Source organism: Taeniopygia guttata, chromosome 2 (genome assembly GCF_048771995.1).
Source record: "Taeniopygia guttata chromosome 2, bTaeGut7.mat, whole genome shotgun sequence".
Lineage (NCBI taxonomy): Eukaryota > Metazoa > Chordata > Aves > Passeriformes > Estrildidae > Taeniopygia > Taeniopygia guttata.
Window position 1 is genome coordinate 29,367,981 of NC_133026.1, and position 19,700 is coordinate 29,387,680.

At 34.0% G+C, this 19,700-nt stretch overlaps 1 protein-coding gene across 2 annotated transcripts in view; it reads right to left on the minus strand.

The window, feature by feature from the left end:
- CRPPA (CDP-L-ribitol pyrophosphorylase A) overlaps nucleotides 1-19,700 on the minus strand; it is a 119,097-nt gene that overhangs the window by 55,389 nt on the left and 44,008 nt on the right. For both annotated transcript variants that reach the window (XM_072925564.1, XM_041714434.2), the window contains exons 5-9: nucleotides 16,956-17,001; nucleotides 9,096-9,193; nucleotides 5,064-5,153; nucleotides 4,242-4,334; nucleotides 33-161 (exon numbers count right to left, since the gene is read on the minus strand). In XM_072925564.1, the coding sequence (XP_072781665.1) occupies nucleotides 33-161; nucleotides 4,242-4,334; nucleotides 5,064-5,153; nucleotides 9,096-9,193; nucleotides 16,956-17,001 (456 nt within the window). The remainder of the gene's footprint in view (nucleotides 1-32; nucleotides 162-4,241; nucleotides 4,335-5,063; nucleotides 5,154-9,095; nucleotides 9,194-16,955; nucleotides 17,002-19,700) is intronic.

Genomic DNA, 19,700 nt, shown 5'->3' on the forward strand with positions numbered 1-19,700 from the left:
GATAATTTGCACACAGAAAGATAATTACATACCTTATATTGGATAAGGAGACCATAAACTAAAATGTTTTTCTTTTTAGCTTCTCTTGCAAATTTCTTGATCATAGTAAGGCCTTCCATCCCAATGCTGAAAGAATTATTTTCTGGAATATCCAAGTACACCTGCAAAAGAACAGAAGAGGAAAAAACAAAATCCACCTTTTCCATAGTGTGTAATTTTAGACTGATGGTTTTTAGTATCTCATTTTTATTTGTTAAGCACACATAAAAATACAGACTAAAAAAGACTTTTCTTAGACAGCTTCTATTTACTACTGAATTCCACTACTTACACATTTAGGGATATGAAAAATATTTTTTTCAAAGCAGAAGAAACCAATATGCCAGAACATGTCATGCATCTTAAAAATATTCAATTAAATTTGGAAACAAACAACATTTTTTTATAAGCTCTAGACTAACTTTCACAGAAGGTTTTTTTTTTTTTGTTTGGGTTTTTTACTATCAGAGAACTATAGAATACATGTGTCTTTCATAAGCATCTTGAAGATTTTCAAGACAGAACTTAATTCTTTAAAGTTTAATTGGAAATTTACTATCCTTTTAGTATAGCATATTAGTTGCCTTAATTGGGTTAATTTCAAGATAATACTTCAAGTTTAAAAAGCAGAAACTACCTCAAAAGAAGGATATGACTATCCTGAGCCCTTGGGCAGGGAAAGGCAGGTCTCATGCTGCAGTCCATGGCAGGACCTAAACTGAGTTGAAGTGTTTGGACAACACTCTCAGGCACATGGTGTGCTTTTTGAGGTGTCCTGTGTAGGGCCAGGAGCTGGACTTGATGAATCTGATGGGTGCCCTCTAACCTGGCACATTCTATGATTTTCTGAATTCTCTCTTGGGTATCCTGTGCAGGGCCAAGAGTTGGACTCCATTATCATTGTGCGTCCCTTCCAACTCGGAATAGTCTGTGCTTCTGTAACTGGTATTTCCAGGGAGGTATTAACTAGTTCAATCCTTTCCCAAGTCTTACATATTTCACATTTTAATCAACTTCCCTTACAAAACTTCTATGAGATGTAGAAATCAAAATTAAGTATGATGATTTGTACATATAAGGTTTCAGCGCCTATAAATAGCAGAAATACATCTATTCCTAAAAGGAAAATTATTTCAAGTTCTCTTTGTACTTTATCTTTCATTTATACTGTCAGAAAATAGGTCCTCACTATATTTACCTTGCAACACTTTTTAAACAAAAGCTGTGTATTGTCTAAATGCATACTTACCAGAAGCAAAACTATTGTCTTCTACTATACAGAGATTAATTTTCACACACAAGCATTATTTTATTTTCTACCCAAAACAAGACTAAGTAGTACTCATTTACAGCTATTTACATGAAATTATAAAACATTCTTTTGAGAGAACTTAACCTAGCTCCTCTTTACCATTAAGCTCTTTAACAGCTTTGAAAAGAGATTTTTCTCAAACTAACTTTGGTACTAAAATGCAAGTAATTGCAACTACAGAGCTGAAGTACTGGCATTCCTTCTAACCCTAAGCAAAGCAATAACATAAAAATAAATCCATTCATACCATTTACAAACATGAAAATGTATTACTCAAAAAAGCAATGTCTGTTTAAGAATATGATTTGTCAGGTTACAGCATAATTGAAGATACTGTCTTGGTGCAAACAAATAATTGCCTCGAGTTTACCTCTGTGATGCCTATTTCTCATATAACATTAATCGTCCCTTTTGTCCAGATACAGTAATCCAGTTGCTGCTTCATCTTACAGATGCCATGAAACAATCCAGTCAGGCATCAGGATAATGGATAGACTTTGAATCTGTGGCAACTGATAGATGGGAATATGGAAAAAAGTCATTTGGTCCAGGGCAAGCTCATCCTTTTATTGGATCAATGCTCACTGGGCTGGTTAAACAGAGTCTGGCACAATAATAACACCTGTCACTTTTACAATTAAAGAAGATGGCTACTGGAAGGGAAAAAAACCCCCTTTTTTTCCCTTAATTATCATACCATTATGAAAAAGTTGCTTTTGTAATGAAATCAAAGAAGAGACAAGAACTTTCCAATTACCCAAATCCAATTGCATTAGACTGTTCCTAGTTATATGAGTTTAGAATGGAAGTAGTTAGCTGCTCTCCCTATTTATTCTTTCAAGTTTTACTTTTGAGAGTAGAAAAACATTTTCCTTATAGCTTGTAGCTAAGACCTATGCATTTAAATGTCAACATACTGCTTAAAATTCTGATGCACATTTTTTTGAAAAATATTAATATGTCCTTTTACATTGAAAGAAAGTATAATAGGATTTTTCATTAACAATTTATTCAGTTAATATGTTTAAAAAGTATATATCCAGGAAAGAATAAAGTTGAGGAAAATCTCACTCATGAGCCTTAGAGAAGAGCACACTCAACAATGAATTTAATTAAAGACTGCTGAAGGAAGTTTCTGTCCCCCAGACCATCTGTAATGAGTTTTAGAGATCGGAAGTTTAAAGGACTTCAATACTTCCCAGGGATTAATATGAGACAATGATTTGTTAAGCTAACTCTTTTCACTTAAAACATACCTTCCAGATCTCTTTTTCTTCCCTTCTCATATTTCTAAAAGATAGTGTGGTACATCCACCAGATGCCCAAGTGCAATTAGGCAACATAATTTTAACAAATGCATTTCTATCAGTTTTTTAAATATTAGCAACTTTTTCCACCTAGTTATGAGATTTTCTTCCACTGTCTAGTTCTTGGAAATTTCAAGTAGTTGTCAGAAACAACTGATGGATCTGGAGAAAAGGAATTAAATTTATTATTTTCTCCTACAGCTATTTTAAAAGGAGTCCACCTAAACAATTTGTGCATGCTTTAGGCTGTTCAAGCAAATACACTTTCATTAAAAATGGTTCTGGATTCTACAATGACTTCAAGACCTAGCATCTCAGGGTCAAAACCCAAGTTTCATGGGGAGATGGTATAAGAATTACTTGCCCTTCTATTTCTTGGGTGATACCAAGACCAAGAATATTTATAGCTTCAACTATTAAACCAAAGTTTTCACATTCCTGGCATCACACTCAAAAAAGATTTAATTGTCCAGTCCAGACTAGAAAGTGTCATCAACTGGCCAAAATAAGAATGCTTTTGACACCTTAGCATTAATTAGTTGGTAAGTAATTCCAACTTAATCTTCACACTCAAAATTCAACACAGATAGAAATGTTTTTTTTATATTCTTGCTAAAGGACTAATGAAGACATTTTCAGTTGAAAAAAGGGTATTTTGCACTTCCAGTGGCTTTGTAAATGACCAACAGAATTGGAGACATGTAATTGCTCTGATTATGAAAGGCAGAAGTAATTTATCTGAAGTAATTTTACCCTGAAGCTCCCCAGAAACAAGGTCAAGAAAAAAAAGGTAGTCTAGAAACAAAGTGCTAAACATTGATGTTCATAGAATCATAGTAACTCACTCCAAGAGAACAGCATTTAGTAGGTGAGGATATAATAGGTTAGGCTGTATAGAAGGATCTGGACAGGCTGAATACATGACTGAGGCCAAGGGTATAAGGTATGAGAGGGCAAAGTGCCAGGTCCTGAACTTGGGTCACAACAACCACACCCAGCACCACAGGCTGGGGCAGAGTGGCTGGAAAGGTGCCCAGTGGAAAAGGACCTGGGGCTGCTGGTTGGCAGTGGCTGAGCAGGAACCAATGTGTGCTCAGGTGGCCAAGAAGGCCAATGGCATCCTGGCCTGTCTCAATAACAGTGCAGCCATCAGGACCACACACACATAGCAAAAAGTAAAGCTAAAAGTAAAGTAATTCTGTTTTAACTGGGCATTCAAGCACAGCACATGCCTTGCAGCATCCCCAGCAGAAACAGAGCACAACTGCAAGGCAGGAATTAAGAGTTTAGTACAACCAGCCAGCCACAATGAGCCTTTCCCAGAAATATATAACTAATAAACTGTCATTTGCTAGTGTCAGTTTGTTTCCTGACAGCATGCAGTACATTTGTTGAAGTGAAAATTAGTTTCTTTGGAGACCAATTTACAGTTTGAATTTACAATTTTATTATGAGTTAGCAGCAGTGTAAACCTAGTCTAACTTAAAAAATTTTTATATTACATATTATTTATACTTATCTTAAATAATAATTTTAAATAATTAATGAGATGCTTTCTACAGTAACTTACAGGAGTTACCTACCAAAATAAGGACAACCGGATGTAAGAGAGGAATATTTGATTTTTCCAACATATTCACTAGTTCCTGGGCTTCTTGAATGGCCCACCTTTCATCCTAAATAAAAATAAATATTTAGAATTACTGAAAATAACGTATTTTATTTCATAAAAATGGAATTTGAAGAACTGTTGTTTACCAAAAAAAAAGAAGATACAACGCTTTTTCAGTTTTGGGGGGAGGTAGTTTGGTTAATTATCTGATTGTTTTTAATATACTTTTATCTGGTAAAGTTATAGATGTTTGAAAAAGAATGAGATTAATAATACTAATAATCCTTTATATACATATATATATAAACAAACAAACAAGATTAAGGGTCGTGACTGGTCTCAGATATGGTTCATCTAAAACCAACCTGTTCCCATACATGGACCCCAATACAGATCACATGGCATGCACATGTCCAGGGAAACACTAATTTAGAACACAGTAGCAATGAATGCACAGTTACATGACTTCACATATCACAGGCCACTCCTTACAATAATTCACTTCAATATAACAGTTATGAAAGGAATTTTTAAACTACAGATTTTATCCCTCTTGTTAAAGAATTCATGGGTGGTTAACAACACAGTGACAGAAGTGTGGAACCAGAGGAGAATGGACAGACCAGTATTTCAAAGGTTGAGTTTGGTGCACATCAGAAACACCAAACATCAGGATGGACACAGTACATGTGGTCAAAAATAGCAAACAACTTATTACTCAAAAATGTAATTATTATTTACCATTACTACTAAGTTTAAGTGTAAAATAAAAGCACGCATCCTCACTACTTACATTTACACAAACAAAATTGTAGCACAGTCCTGAAATGATGTTCTGTAGACAGCTATCATTTTTGCTTAGAGATATTGAAATAGCTTCAACCTGATTAGACAAAAAAAATAAAAAAGTCAAAAATTCTAATTCAGCCTTAAGTATCTGCTAAAGCTTCCACCACTGTAGCTAAGGTTGTTCATTTAAATTATTTTAAACTGGCAATTATTATTTTCGCTACAAAAACTGAAAATTGCTCAAAATTTTGGGGCACTCAACAGTGAAGCATGGAGCCCTATGTATGTTGAAGTATACTGCTCAGGGTAGGCATTCCAGAAATAAGCCCTGGAAACATCAGACATGGGTACTGCTGCCTGGGTTAGTATGTTCAACTGTTTCAAGACATGAAAACACTCTCCATAAACTGAGCTAATGATTTTAGACCTCTAATTCTGAGAAAACCTCTACAATACTCATATATATACATTTTATCTTCATGAAGTTAAAAATAAAATAAAATAAGTATGCATAAAAGACCAGGTGCCTTCGTATTCCAGGATTCTGCCCAGAACAAGAGTACAAGACTTGTCTAGAGTTTCTCCTTGAAATTATTTCCTCAACAAGTATTTTAAAATACTTTCTTAGGCACAGACATATGTATTTTGCAACCTTTAACACAAACTAAGTAACTATCTTATCTCAGTTAAAATAAAAAGTAGATTCTACTACATTATCAGCTTCAGTATTGCCTTAAGTAAAACAGTAAGCCAGGCAGTAGATGGTGAATCTGTTCCCTAAGAGAAGATAACACTTTGAAGCAAATAAAAAATCTTGACATTCAGGAGAAAAAAAATCTTCATGTTGCTTCCATTAAATCGGCAAATCCCATTGTTCCACGGTACTATCAAGCTTTATTTCTTCCCAAAACACTTGTTAAGTATCATAGCAAGCAACAGAAGTAATACCGTGCTGTGCTCCCATAAAATACCACTTAATTCCTAATCCAAAAAAAGTACCAAATACAACATGCGAAAAGGCTTTAGAGTGTTATTTAAAGCTGTATTTGTTAATATTTGTAATAATCAGGAGCTAACTTTTTTGTAAAGGAAAGTGGTCTGAAACGAAGAAGTTGACAGTGATAGTCTAAAGATTTTAGAAACATTTTGGGATCAAAATTTGATAGCATAGCCACAAATAGCTGACATTTAATATTTTAAGACTGAAAAGAATGTCACAGAAGGTATGAACTACTTAAAAATACTTGGAAAATGCAACATTGCGGGCTCACCTGGCTTGAACCTCTAAATATATAAAAGCAGAAATCCCTGGTACCTTTACAACCTTGCACATATCTCGATGAACACGAGCCTACTGCAAGCCAGTGTCTTTTCAGGAGGTATTTCGAACATCATCCAAGGCAGAAGGCTTACTTTTATTCTTTGCTCTGAGGTAGTACAATATGTGATGCTTAAGCATTGCTGAACATTTAAAAATTCCTTTTGTGTATAATTTGATTTAACTTCAACAATTTTATTAAGTAACACACTAGCATTTTTTGACCACCATATTATCCAGCAAAAATGAAACTGAAATTTTCTGTTGGAAAAGTAAGCACAACTGCCTAGGTAGAAGCTTCAATAAATCATCAATTAACTAAAATTAATTCTTATTCTATTTGCCATTTAATGTCCTATGCAATAGTACTTTCTAAAAAATTATAATTAATATTAATCAATGTTATCAACTACATTAGAGATCAAAAATTACCTAAAAATACCACCTTGGTAAAAAGTCATTCTCACATAATGTTTCAGTGTTTAAATAGAAAGGAGTATATGGATTTGCTTAATTACTTCTGGTCCTAGTAATATTCTAACTAATATTCTTTAATTTTTTTAGTTACCAGATCCCCTGTACTGAATTTTCAACTTTATTTAACATCCACTTCCAGAAAATTAAAAACTAATACCAGAACATTTGGAACCTGCAAATTTATTTAAATTTTATCAGAATTTAAAACTACAATTAACACCAATGCAGCAGATAGACAATACAATAATTAAGAAATTGGTGAATTTCTACTAGTGAAATGCTGGTTCTTTTTCTATTTGAAAACAATCACATATTTTTGTATCCTATCCATGGATAATTATCCAGTCATAAAAACGACTCACAACTTCATCCTGTTGATTCATTTCATGTGACAGCAGCACTTTGTCACTAAAGAAATAGGAGTCCACAATTTCCAGTCACAGAAGAAAATTCCTTCAGCTCCCATTTATGTTTGTTTGCTTCAAAATAAAGGGCTTTATTTGTTTAAGCAACAAATTTAAGGAAAAACTCAAGTTACGTTTTTCACAGTATGGTATCTTTAACAAAACATTCATTCATTATTTATACTGTTTAAAGTAACACTGACTAAAGTACTGTTAAAGTACTTCACAAGAAAGAGCTGTAGCCTTAAAAAATTTTAGAAATTGTTTTCTTTATCTTATTAGTTCAATTTTTAGGTCCTTTTCCCCCCTGCTACTATCATGTTATTAGAGCCTCTCTCAGAAATCCTTCTAAGATAATTTCTTTTTAATTTTTCTTTAAGGACATGTGTAGAAATTAACAAATATCCTACAAATAAATATGGTTGCTATTGAGAACTGGAATGTCAAAAGTATCTAAAATGTTAAAATACTGGTACCAGATAATATGTACTCAACAGAATGATACCCAGTTAGTCTCTTATTTAGATCAATTACCTTCCAATTATCCCTTTGAAAAGGCCCAGCTTTCAATGCAGTACATCTGTGTTGCTTAAAATAATTATTTTGCACAAAATCAAATCTCTCTCACACAAGGTACTGTGCTTCATTGGAAAACAAATAGGCTTGTGCATATATTCTTCCTAAGGTTAGAAATTCTGTATATTGGTAAGCTTAAAAATTAACTCAGAGATTTTATTGTTTAAAAGCATAGGGATAAGTGATGTCCTCCTACTAATAGCAGAATAGTTTACACAGAGATAAAAAAGAGATATAGCAATGCATCTGGTGACAGTGAAATGGAGACATACTTCTGCCCCATCATACAGCTATTCAGATTTATTCAAGTCTGCTAGTTTTTTTTCACATTTAGATGTAGACAATTAATAGATATAAAGCATGATTCCATGCTAAATACAGTTCTTTCCAAACAAAAACTTTCAGTGCAATGTCAAATGACATTTCCAAATATAAGACAGCAATACAGGTTGATAAGGAAACATATCCTTAATAATTAACACACCATGCAGAAGATCAACAGACGTGAGTAAAGCCATAGCAGAAGTAACATTATGCAAATTGGAAAACCTGTATTTTTGAACAGTTATTCCCTCTCTGTTTCTCTAGGTAACAGGAACATGTGATATCATCACATAAGATATAATTAAGAATCACCCCAACACCAGTGTAAGCAATTACCAAATGTTAATCACCTTTGGGAAAATGGAAATATGATAGCTCTATTAGAAAGAAAAATGAAAAAGGAAAATATAGTTAAATGTCAGTAGAACATTCCATCAATACCCTAAAGCAAAGGCTCCTATGAGCATTCACTGTGAGGGAAACATACCCTATCCCTCTACAAAAAGGCTGATAGATTCAATTTTGCACTCACAGCTCTGCAGGAAAACAACCTACTCTTTAATTGGTTCATACTCCAAGTCAGACTTCAAAGTAACAAAAGCATTTCCTCTGTAACACATTTGTAACAATCTGGGTTTACTGAATTCATAAAATCTAAAGAAAATTGTCTCTCTCTTCTCTGGATTCAATTTCTCCTCTAATCTAATATGGACACATTAAGTGTATCTGTAAGATCACCCGCTACAGCACAACTGGGAAGAGGATGCTTCTTTCTTGGTAACTTCCACACCTGATGTTAATCCCTTGTGATAAATACTACAGTGACACAGGAAGTCTCAGTTTCTGTTTTCACATTATTTAGACGATTTCTTAGGAGTAGCGGCAACCAGAAACATTAAATTAATCAGACAGTTGAGAGCCATAGAGTTCTACTCACTTTTATTTGGCTTTTCAGCGATTCAGGAAGCAGAAAACCTACTTGTGCAAGAGTTTCCTTCACATTGGTGATAACACAAACTTGTTGTGATAGGTTGTCTGTGATCAAGAAAAAAACCTTAGATTTCATGCAATAATAAATTAATCCAAATTACTAATCTGCTAAACATTACCTTCAATCACATATTGTTGTTTCTTGAGAGGATATTTTCAACAACTGTAAATTTAAAGGCTACAAGGTACAGTTAATGTAACAGTGTAATTTAGATAATATACATCTCAAAATTCAAATTATATTTTATATCATTTTGTACAACATGAAATCATTACATAAGACCTGTCCCCGAAGACCATTTAAATTTATTAAAAGATATTTGTTCAGGTCCACATTGACACTAGATGACAATGAAGAAAACTTCTTAAAAATTTCATCCTTCTTATCACTTCAACAGATAATTAAATGCAGTGTCAGTAATAGTGAGTAAATAAGGGGGGGGGGAAGAAAAAAGAACAGGAGATACTAAAAAATTGCCAAAAAATGTATTAATGATACTTTTTAAGAAGACAGCAGATGTAACTGTTCACCTCAATAGCAAAGAAGTTACAAAGTTGTGACAAAGATCTTGGCCTGGGCACTGCCTAGACCTTTTACTGGGGGCAAAATAGAGTATTTTGTTGCCAGGAACAACAGTTTCAAGTTATTGCTTGATCTGTTCCACAAATACAGTATTTCAGAAAATTAGTAATTTCTCTTGTTATTGACTTCAGGTTTTAGATTCAGTGAACATTTTCCTTTCTTTAAACAAGCAAAAAGAAACTCAAGTTTGAAATTCTCAAGTATATTTCAGGTCTTCAGCCTTTAGATGCTGAATTAACACACAGAACAAAACAAAACATTTCCAATGTTTTTGGGATAGCCATTCCATAAGCAAATAGAAATTTCATACATGTAAAGTCTAATTATTTTTAAAGCAGACTTCAATGAAACTCCAGAGACAGAAATATACCAAACACCACCACAAAATAAATTAGGAGTGAAAGACAAGAAAAATTACAAAAATATGGGCTAACTGGTCTTCAAACAACTCTGGATATAAACAATATGTATTTGCTGCATATGGAAAGTTATTTTTATAATTACATACCACACAATAAGTTCAATCAAATGCCTAATCTCAGTAGTGCAGAAACATCTCACTTTCTATTGTAAACTCACAGACTTCTTTATAAAAGTAGACATAAAGACCTGAAATTTAATTTTAAAGCTGCTGTAGAGTTAACATTATTGGAAAGTGACTTGTGATTTTTAAGAAATTTTCTGTGACCAGGAAAAGTGATTTAACCACTAAGAATTCCAAAAGATAATTAGAATGATTTTTTGAATCATGGATATTTACTATGTCCAATATTTATAATGTGACAACAAAAATACTGGTGGCAACTGCGTTTATATTAAGTTAGCAAGAAGAGGAGGGAGGAAGAAAGGGAGAGAACAATAAACATCTGCTTATAAACCATCGCAACCAGATGGAAGTGAGAATTAAAAAAATGCATGGCCAGTTCTCACAGGATTGGAAATCAGAAAATATCACAACTGTGGGAGAAATTATCTTCCCATAGATTCACTGGGCAAAAAAAGTATACTGAACATGTACCACAGTTGGCTTCTACTTAATAGAGAATAACTTTACAGTCTGAAAAATGGGAAACCATATTGAATTAATTTATTATCAGCAGAAAGAAACTAATGGGTAGATTGAAATCAGAGCAAGAGCCATTTGAATTAGTGCTGTACACAAAATGCAGATACAAAATAGATATACATAATAAACCAGACTAGCATATCAGATTTCAAGAACTCAGACTCTATTGAACTAAATAAGTTAATGAAGAAGGTCAGATTGGAGCTATTACAAAAATTCACATGTGGAAGAAGGCTGTGGAATCCAAAAAGGCACCATAACTTAGGCTCAAACAGTTCTTTAAAAAAAAAAAAAGTCTGTAATCAACAGCAAGTGTCAGAAGTATTCTCACAAAAGACTGCTCAAAGGCTGCAGCTATAAAAACCCATCTCACTACTCTCTCCAGCCCTCTTAGATCTCTAATTTCCTATAATATAAATGAGAAAGGAGAGGCAATTACAAAAAAAACAAAAAAAAAAAAAAAACAAAAAAAAACCTAAGATTTGCAGGCTGAGTTTAATAAAGAGGGAAAAAACAATGAAGTATGGAAAACTGCATTTTTTATCCAGAGAAGAAACAAAATATTACAAGGGGAAAGTATATAAAGTAGGAGAACCTTAAAGTAATGATAATACACATATTGAAAAGATGCTGCATGCTTTTAAATTATCAAGGAAATGAGTAAAGGAAGTCTAGGAAATCATCTTTTATAATGTCATCATAGTAAAGCAACAGTTGTGTTCTAGTTGAGGTTCGAAACTCAACTGCCCTTTAAACCCAAACTATTTCAAGTGGTCAAAAAAGATCCATATGTTAATTTAGACTGCACCTTTGTTTCATTGTAGGAAGGAAGACTGAGTGTACTTTTCTCCCAAGACTCCCTGTGTCCCACTTCTGCTAAGATGATAGAGCTCTGTCACTCAGCGTAGTCATGCTGAACCCAGTGAGCACAGCTGGAGTGCTGGCTCGTAACTCCAGGGATTCCATGAGCTTTGCTGCCTGCCAGTAAAACTGACTGTGTGCAGCATTTCATTCCTGGTTTTCAGAATTCTGTTTGGGTGAACTAAATTGCCATTCTGGAAAGCCACAGCATGGCCATGTCCCAAAGAATTTTAATATACAGCTAAAAACATTTTGTTTCCTATTGGACCATTGGATAATTGAGGCTAGAAGGGACACCAGGAGGTCTCTCATTCAAACTCCTTCTCAAAGCAGGATCACCCACGAGGTCAGGCCTGGTCATTCTGCCCCTTACTGCTCTCTCTCCAGGCAACCCATTCACTGCCTGATTGTCTGTCAAGGGTCAAAGAGGTTATTCCTTTTATCAAGTTGGAACTTCCCTTGGTTGGTTTTTGTGTTTCCTCCTCTCCTCCAACAATGAATAACATAATTACCTTTTCATCTGCCCAATGCTTTCTTTAGTTGTTTTCTCACTATCACATTACATATCAAGCTCTCTACCTTGCTTCAGCTTCCTCTACTTATCTAAAATTACTGTTTCCCTGGAAAATTCCTCTTGCAACACACATCACACATTTACTGCCAGCTTCCTTCCAGCTGTACCTGATAATGGAGTAGTGTTCCCTATTCTCATTTGATCCCTTCCAACACTTTTAACATACACTCAGAGCATATTTTTTGCATTAAATAAAATATAGTAAACTTAGCACTGTCAAATTTAAACATTAAATTTCCTTATCAGGAGTTTTCTTCATTAAAGCTAAATTTGATGCAAGATTTCAGAATTTATTCAATTAAACCTATTTTTTTTCTACATCAGAAAACCTAATTTTCAATTTTTCCACACGCTCCTTTGATATGCTGAAAGCTTTAGAGCACATTATTAAGCAGCAACACCTGCCACAGTCTTTATCCTAGGATCATACTCAATTATAAATTAAAATGTGTTCATGTTTATGGAACTACCATAGTTAGATGACGTATTAAGTGTATTCTAATGGAAGACTTAGAAGTTTACCTTGAAGAGCATGCCACAAACAAACAGCAATTAAAATAATACTTTGTTTGAATAAAGATAATAAATATCATATCCTAGAGAATTAATACCATAAGAAAAGAAATGCATCTGAATGGCAAATAGGTTTTAGCCTACAGACATAATTTTTTTCTCTTAATTGCACATATGTGTGTACATACACTTTTTTTTGGAAACACGCTTGTACCATACCATTCTTAGTCTGCTATTACAATTCCTATTATTTTGGAAGCACATCCTAATCATCAAAATGCTTTTGAAGTATGCAGTGTATTCCAAGTAGTAAATTAATTTATCAGAAATCCATTTACACTTTCTACATAGCAATGGCTTGACTGGTCTGGAAATTCAGTCTGGTTTCCTCTGACATCTTTAGAAACATCTTTGTTATGAGATGCTACTACGGTAAACATAAGAAAAATTAAATAAATACTGCCAAGCATTCATTCATGATCAACAGAATAGTTGAAATTGTTATTTGAATAATATAGGTTATCAAAAATATCTAACAATTTTTTGTTGTTGTTTACTCATTCCCCATGTCTCTAGCCACAAAAACGAAAAAGCAAACTTGACACTGACCCTACCAATATTAGTACACAGGAAAGAAAGAACACTTTGTGGTTGGCAAGAAAAGAGGGTTATTTCCACCTGACAGTAGCTATTCCAAGGAGTATTCCCCACCTGCCAGCCTATTTCTTTGGCTCAGACCTGAGAACAACCATTTGTTTATGAGCGTGCTCATGAAAATGCAGCCTACCTCACATAAGATCTCTGTCCTTTGGTAACCAAGATATCTCAATTTTTATAAAAAGTCACATGGTTTCTTCACAGAACACAAGTCATAATATGTAGCTCCCAACAGCCATAAACAGTTTGAAGGTATTACAATATTTTTCTCGTCACTTGCAAAAATCATCATTTTATTTATATCAACAGATACTTCTTTAGCCAAATGTGAGGGCAAATTATCCAATCTGCAAATGCATGCTCTTATGAAAAAGTAATTTATAATGTAAGGCCCTTGAGAAAAGAAAAATTAGAAGGAGAACAGAGAGTTAAACTGTAAGCTACAAACTTCTGAGAAGCACCATTTAAAGTTTACATGTTGGAACTAGAGTTCAAAGTTATCTACCTTGAGGGCAGTAATCCTAATGGAATTTTTTTAGGATGTTTTGTATTAGCCTCATCTTAACAACATTTCTAGATGAGTCACCCTTATTGTAAGACAATGTTTTCTTACTTCAAGACTATTAAAAATAGGCGTGTACCACCTTGTCTGCATACTCTACAAGTTTATACCTGCTTAAGTAAAGAAAAACATTAAATTGGCTTTTTATAAAAGTTATAAAAGATTTGAGGAAGTCAGGAAACCAAAAAAGAAATGTTTTAAGAAAACAGTCTCAAAAGAAAAATAACGCATTAGTCTATTTACAATAGTGAAATGTTTCTTTGTGTTGCCTTGAATAAGAATGATATGCATGCATATAGATATCTAAAGTAAAACAAATGCATGCAGGGATCTATGTTTTTCTTACTTCCACCTGAGTCAAGTTTAGCAAGGGAGAATTTGCTGAATTCCTTAAGAAAACCAAAAGGTTTGATCACTAATAAACTGCAGATGACACAAAATTTGGAACTGTAGTCAGAAAACTAAATGTGTACACTCAGAAGTCCTTCATCACTACTGAATTCATCCAGAGATAAAATGTATATCCAGCAGAATAAACTAGTAACTTAAACAAAGCAGTTGTGAAGACTGAAACAGCAGTGGGGAGCAGTGTGAAGCCAGAGCCCTCAGTACCCAGAACCCTCCCAGCCCATGCATTCAGCTTCTGGGACATCTCTAGTGGACCTTGACAGCATGCAAGGTGGCATTTAGAGAGCTGGTATCTTGCAACTCTACTTGACAGTCATGTAGGACTTCCCCCTGAGACACTCTACATGGCACAAGAAGCGAGAAGCAAGTGCACATCACTTACAAGAGCATGTAGTGATAGGGCAAGTGGGAATGGCTTCAAACTAAGATTAGATTAAATTCACATTAGATATTAAGAAGAATTTTTTTACTGTGAGGATAGTGAGGCACTGGAACAGGTTGACCAGAGATGTGGATGCCCCATTCCTGGAAGTGTTCAAGGCCAGGTAGGATGGGGCTCTGAGCAAACCAATCTAGTGAAAGGTGCCCCTGCTGATGGCCATGGCCACGCTCAGCTAGGAAAGGCCTAACTGAGCATGCCTAGTCTTGTCGGATGGTTGCCATTCTCTAAGGTGACCTGTCCTTGAAGGTTTCTTGTAAGTACAGCACAACACAGCAGAACATAGTTAATAATATTTCTTCCGTAAAACTAACAACCATAAGCCAAAACGATGCCATACAGGGGTACATCAGGATGATGCTCCAAAGGACAAAAATATATTCTCCCCTTAAATATGCTTTAAGTGTGGAATGAACTGTGCATTAATCATTTGCCTAGTATTAATTTACATGGTTCAACTGTCCACTACCAAAATAATTCATGCTATAGCCATCTGAAGGTCTGAGATTTTAAGCTTTTTGAAGGGCACAAAATAGATAAGGCACAACTTTCAAACTGACGTCTTGGAGGACTAACAGTGCCGATTCAAAACCCCATTAAAGATAATTAATGATGTAAAATAACTCTGTTATGCAGCGGCTGAATTTGCTATGCAGCATTCATTATACTTGCATAACGAGTGAAGAACATATACAGCTTCTGCTTCCTGAACTCATGCAATGCAGCAAGAAGCAAATCTAAACTTCAACAATCTTAAAGTACAGATTTTCATAGAGACCATCATAATAAGACTACTATGGTAACTGAAGCAGATATATTGCACACTGCCACAGCAAAGGGATATAATATAAGTAAAGGGATTAGCCTAATTGACTACCATGAAGGTCTTAATTTTTACTTTAAACTACACAAGCTTTTTATTATAAGCCATAGCTGAAAAAGCTTGTAGTGGCTTTAAGGAAAAAATGTGGTGACATTATACATATACATATATATATATGCACATATATGTGTGTGTATGTATACATATATATATATGACTAATGCAACAACTAATCTTTAGAGACCATTGAGATTGTTGAAGCCCTTGTATATACAGGAGCATGGCACGGAAATTCATTTGGATGAAGGTTAGTTTCATTCCAAGTTTGTAATTTTTTCACCACTGAGGAAGAGTCTGGCTTCATCTTCACTGGAGCCCATCGCTTGACAGAACCAGAAATTTCCAGGCTTGCCAACACTATCTTTTTGATTTGTGCCTGAAAAAATTCAGTTAAGTAGTTGTAACAATGCATCTAATATGAAATATTTGCCCACTGCAATAACAGGAGAGAACAACTAGCCAGTCACTCTCTGTGCCTCAATAGTATACAGGTTTTCCTCTGATATTCTTAAATAGGAACTGCATTCTTTTCTCTGAAAAGGAATTTTTAATCCAAAGGGAAATCCCTTTCTCTTCATCAGTTTCTGTGTTTTTTTATTCCTCAGTTCTCAACAAGAAGTCAGGCAAGGATCCTCTGAAACACTGCCTATGAGTTTACAATAACCATCTCATTATACAGTATTTGAGACTTCTTCCTTCCTACACTGTTTTTAGAGTGAGTCCACCTATATAAAGGCTAAATGCAGTCTTAATGTTAAATGGTATGAAACCCATGCCACCAGAAAAAAAAAAAAAAGCTGATGAACTGTTCAACAAAATATTTATAAATTAATGAAATACCTCAATATCACATAACTGCTATATAAATGTAGGCAATTTGCCTGTATGTAAAACAATAAAGAGCACCATAGAGTTAATATTTAATTCTCACTCTACTGTGTAGAATAGAAAGACAGAACATATTCAGAATTGACCTGCAAATGAAAGAAAAAAATGTGTTTATTCTTTATAAGGCCCTTCAAAATTAATCTCTATTTGACTGTAATATACACAGTTTTTTATAAAGTTCTGTATTCTGAGAGAAGTAAATAAAGATAAATATGCCTAATAAAAGATTCCAGTAAACAAGGTAAAACAACTTGCCTAAGCACATTTTATCCATCATATAACTTTTCTTAAAGACATTTCAACCTATCACACACAAAATTCTTAATTAGAATGAGTAATATGCAAACTGACAGTCACAAGGACAAACACGTACCCTTAATGATTGATTCAGCTGCATACAGATCCCGCTTGTAGGTCACCTAAAGGACAGACAAGGCTCATGAGATTTAACACAGCAGGAAGGAATGTAAAATCAATAAAACAATGCCCTAGAGGCAATTCTTTACATTTTAAACACCGTAAACAAGAGATATTGTCAATTTCTTAATTTTGGTAAAATATCACTGGCAATTTATGAGAACAGAAGTTGCAGAAACTACTGGAAACTTGAGAAAACCCCTTTTCCAAACACTTAGATCTGCTTAGAACTCATTTGAAATCTAAAAGTATTTTCAATCCTTTGAAAAATCATGAAAACATGATAATGCCTCTATTTTTTACACTCTAATTTTACTGAAAATAGATTAATTTTTAACAGGACTTGGGAAATAAAATTGACGGCCAGGGAGAAATCTTATTATTGTTTTTACTAATATAGGTGCAATTTTTCAGTACTGCAATACCACTGCTATTAATGAGAGTCCAATTAACCAGTGGGCGTCAATGAGACTACAAGTAAACAGTGTGAGCTTTCAGAAAATAAACATAAAACTCTTTTTGAAGACATTCATTAGATCAAGTAAGATGAACAATAAGATGCTGACTATTTACTTGGTACTGGCAAAACACCCTTCATAATTGTCTTTATACCTTCATGATGGCTGAAAGTCACAATAATAGGCTTTGCAAATAAAGTAATGAAAATTAAAGTCAGCATCTATTCAGGACATTAACAGTATTTGCTAGCAGTGTCTTCACAATGACAAGCAGTGACTTGAACTGACACAAGTCTTAAATACTTGCTTTTTTTTTTTTTTTTTACTGTAAATTCATTTTATACTAGATAAAATTTTACTGGATGCTCCCAATTATTTTTTCTCTTGAGTATGAATAATCTCTTTCTTTTTGAAATGAACTGAAGTCCAAAAGCTTTAGTGCTGCAAGATAAATCTTACAGCAGGACACCACTAACAGAATCAGCATCTTAGTCTCCATGTAAGTGATTACTTATTTTAACATAAGGATTCTTGTAACAATTTTCCTTTCAATCTCATAAATTAAGCTCTGTATTATCAACAGATGGAGATGAATAACATCTCATGATTTCCCCAATGCATTATATTATTTTAAAACTAAAAACTAACTTACTTCCCTACAGTTTGTCCTGCAGGAGGAGCAGCCAGAGAATTAATCTATACTGATAAACCTTTGGAGTCTGACTTTACAGTATACAGACATTTACATTTCTACTTACTGTTGGGAAGAATCAATGTCTTGACAGTAGATTTAAGGATAGAGTGAGCAATTGAGTGACTGATTTTTCTGCAAAGTTTCTTTCTACTCACCAGATTCTAGAGGGCCTTTATAATGAACTTTCAGTAAAGTGCAACAGATCATAATCTCAAAACCTTGCAAGAAACAAGACTAAAGTCTGTTGGAAATGGTCTCACACCCTAACATTTACATTCCCTTTGAGGTGCAAAAGTATTTTTAAACAGTCTGATCTAAAATAATGCTAGGTGCAGTCTGCAAGAAAACAACACAGGAGAATAAAAAGTTAAGAATAAACCTTTAAAAAATCTCTTCTGAAATTCTGAGACAGACATCAGTAAATGGTGCGTTTTTTAGAGAAATAAATCAATGAAGACCGTATTACATGCTTCATTTGTCATTCTTTCATAATCTTCGATCCTATAAGACAATTTCAGACACAAGCTCCTCTAAGTTTTGTGAAAATTGTGAAGTTCACAGAAAAATCCTTCCAGATACCATCTGCAACCACCCCTTACCAGTTCAGGAGGGAGAGTTTCTCTACACCTCTTTCAATTTGACTAAGGTGTTAAATTCAATTCCATTAATGTCCCCTATTTATAACAGTTGCCCAGACTTTGAGCCAAATTTGTCCACAGCATTCTAGAGGCACTTGTAATACCAGAAAATCCCTTTTCTAATTTCATTTGTTTCTCTACCCATGGCTGACATACGATGTCTTAGTATAGAAAGGGAAAAATCTCATTAAACAGAAACGCAGTACACTTGTGTATATGTGTCATCATAACCTTGTTATATTTGAGGGTAAAGAGTTGTATTTTTGCATTTAATGTACATTTTTGTAAGTCTGAACCATCCATCAAACTAAATCAGTTTGAAGAAGACTTCTAAACATCATGTGGAAGTCATTTTGGGGAATAACTTCTAAAACATCTTCCTAGGTAGTGAAAACTAGTAGTCTGACAATTAACAAAATAAGGACCACAGAAAAACAAACTAGTCTGCTGATTTTTTAGGCTTTATTAAGATACAGTAGATTGTTTATTATACAGAAAAGTAGAGATGCTTAATAAGACCCAAAGACAGTGTAAATTTCCTATCCTCTGATGCTTACACCACATTCAAAGTCACTGCCTTCCAAGAACAATCCACGAAATATGACCTATACTTCATTTGTTTTTTAAATCAGTTCTTTATATTTGGCTGCAATGAAAAGCATACTCTTTATTGAAAATGTTTTCTAAGTAATCCTTATAAATGGATTACTTCTGATCAATTGTATTTTTATTTACGGAACATTAAGTCTTTGTCTGCAAACTTTATCAGACAACTGTTAAATACCTTAGAGACAATAACAGTTTCTGCAGAAACTGGTGAGTATTATCTTTCAAAATATATCAATTATCTAATTTTTCATCTATTTAATAAGAACTAGTACAATTACAGTCATCCTATTTTTAATTAAGAT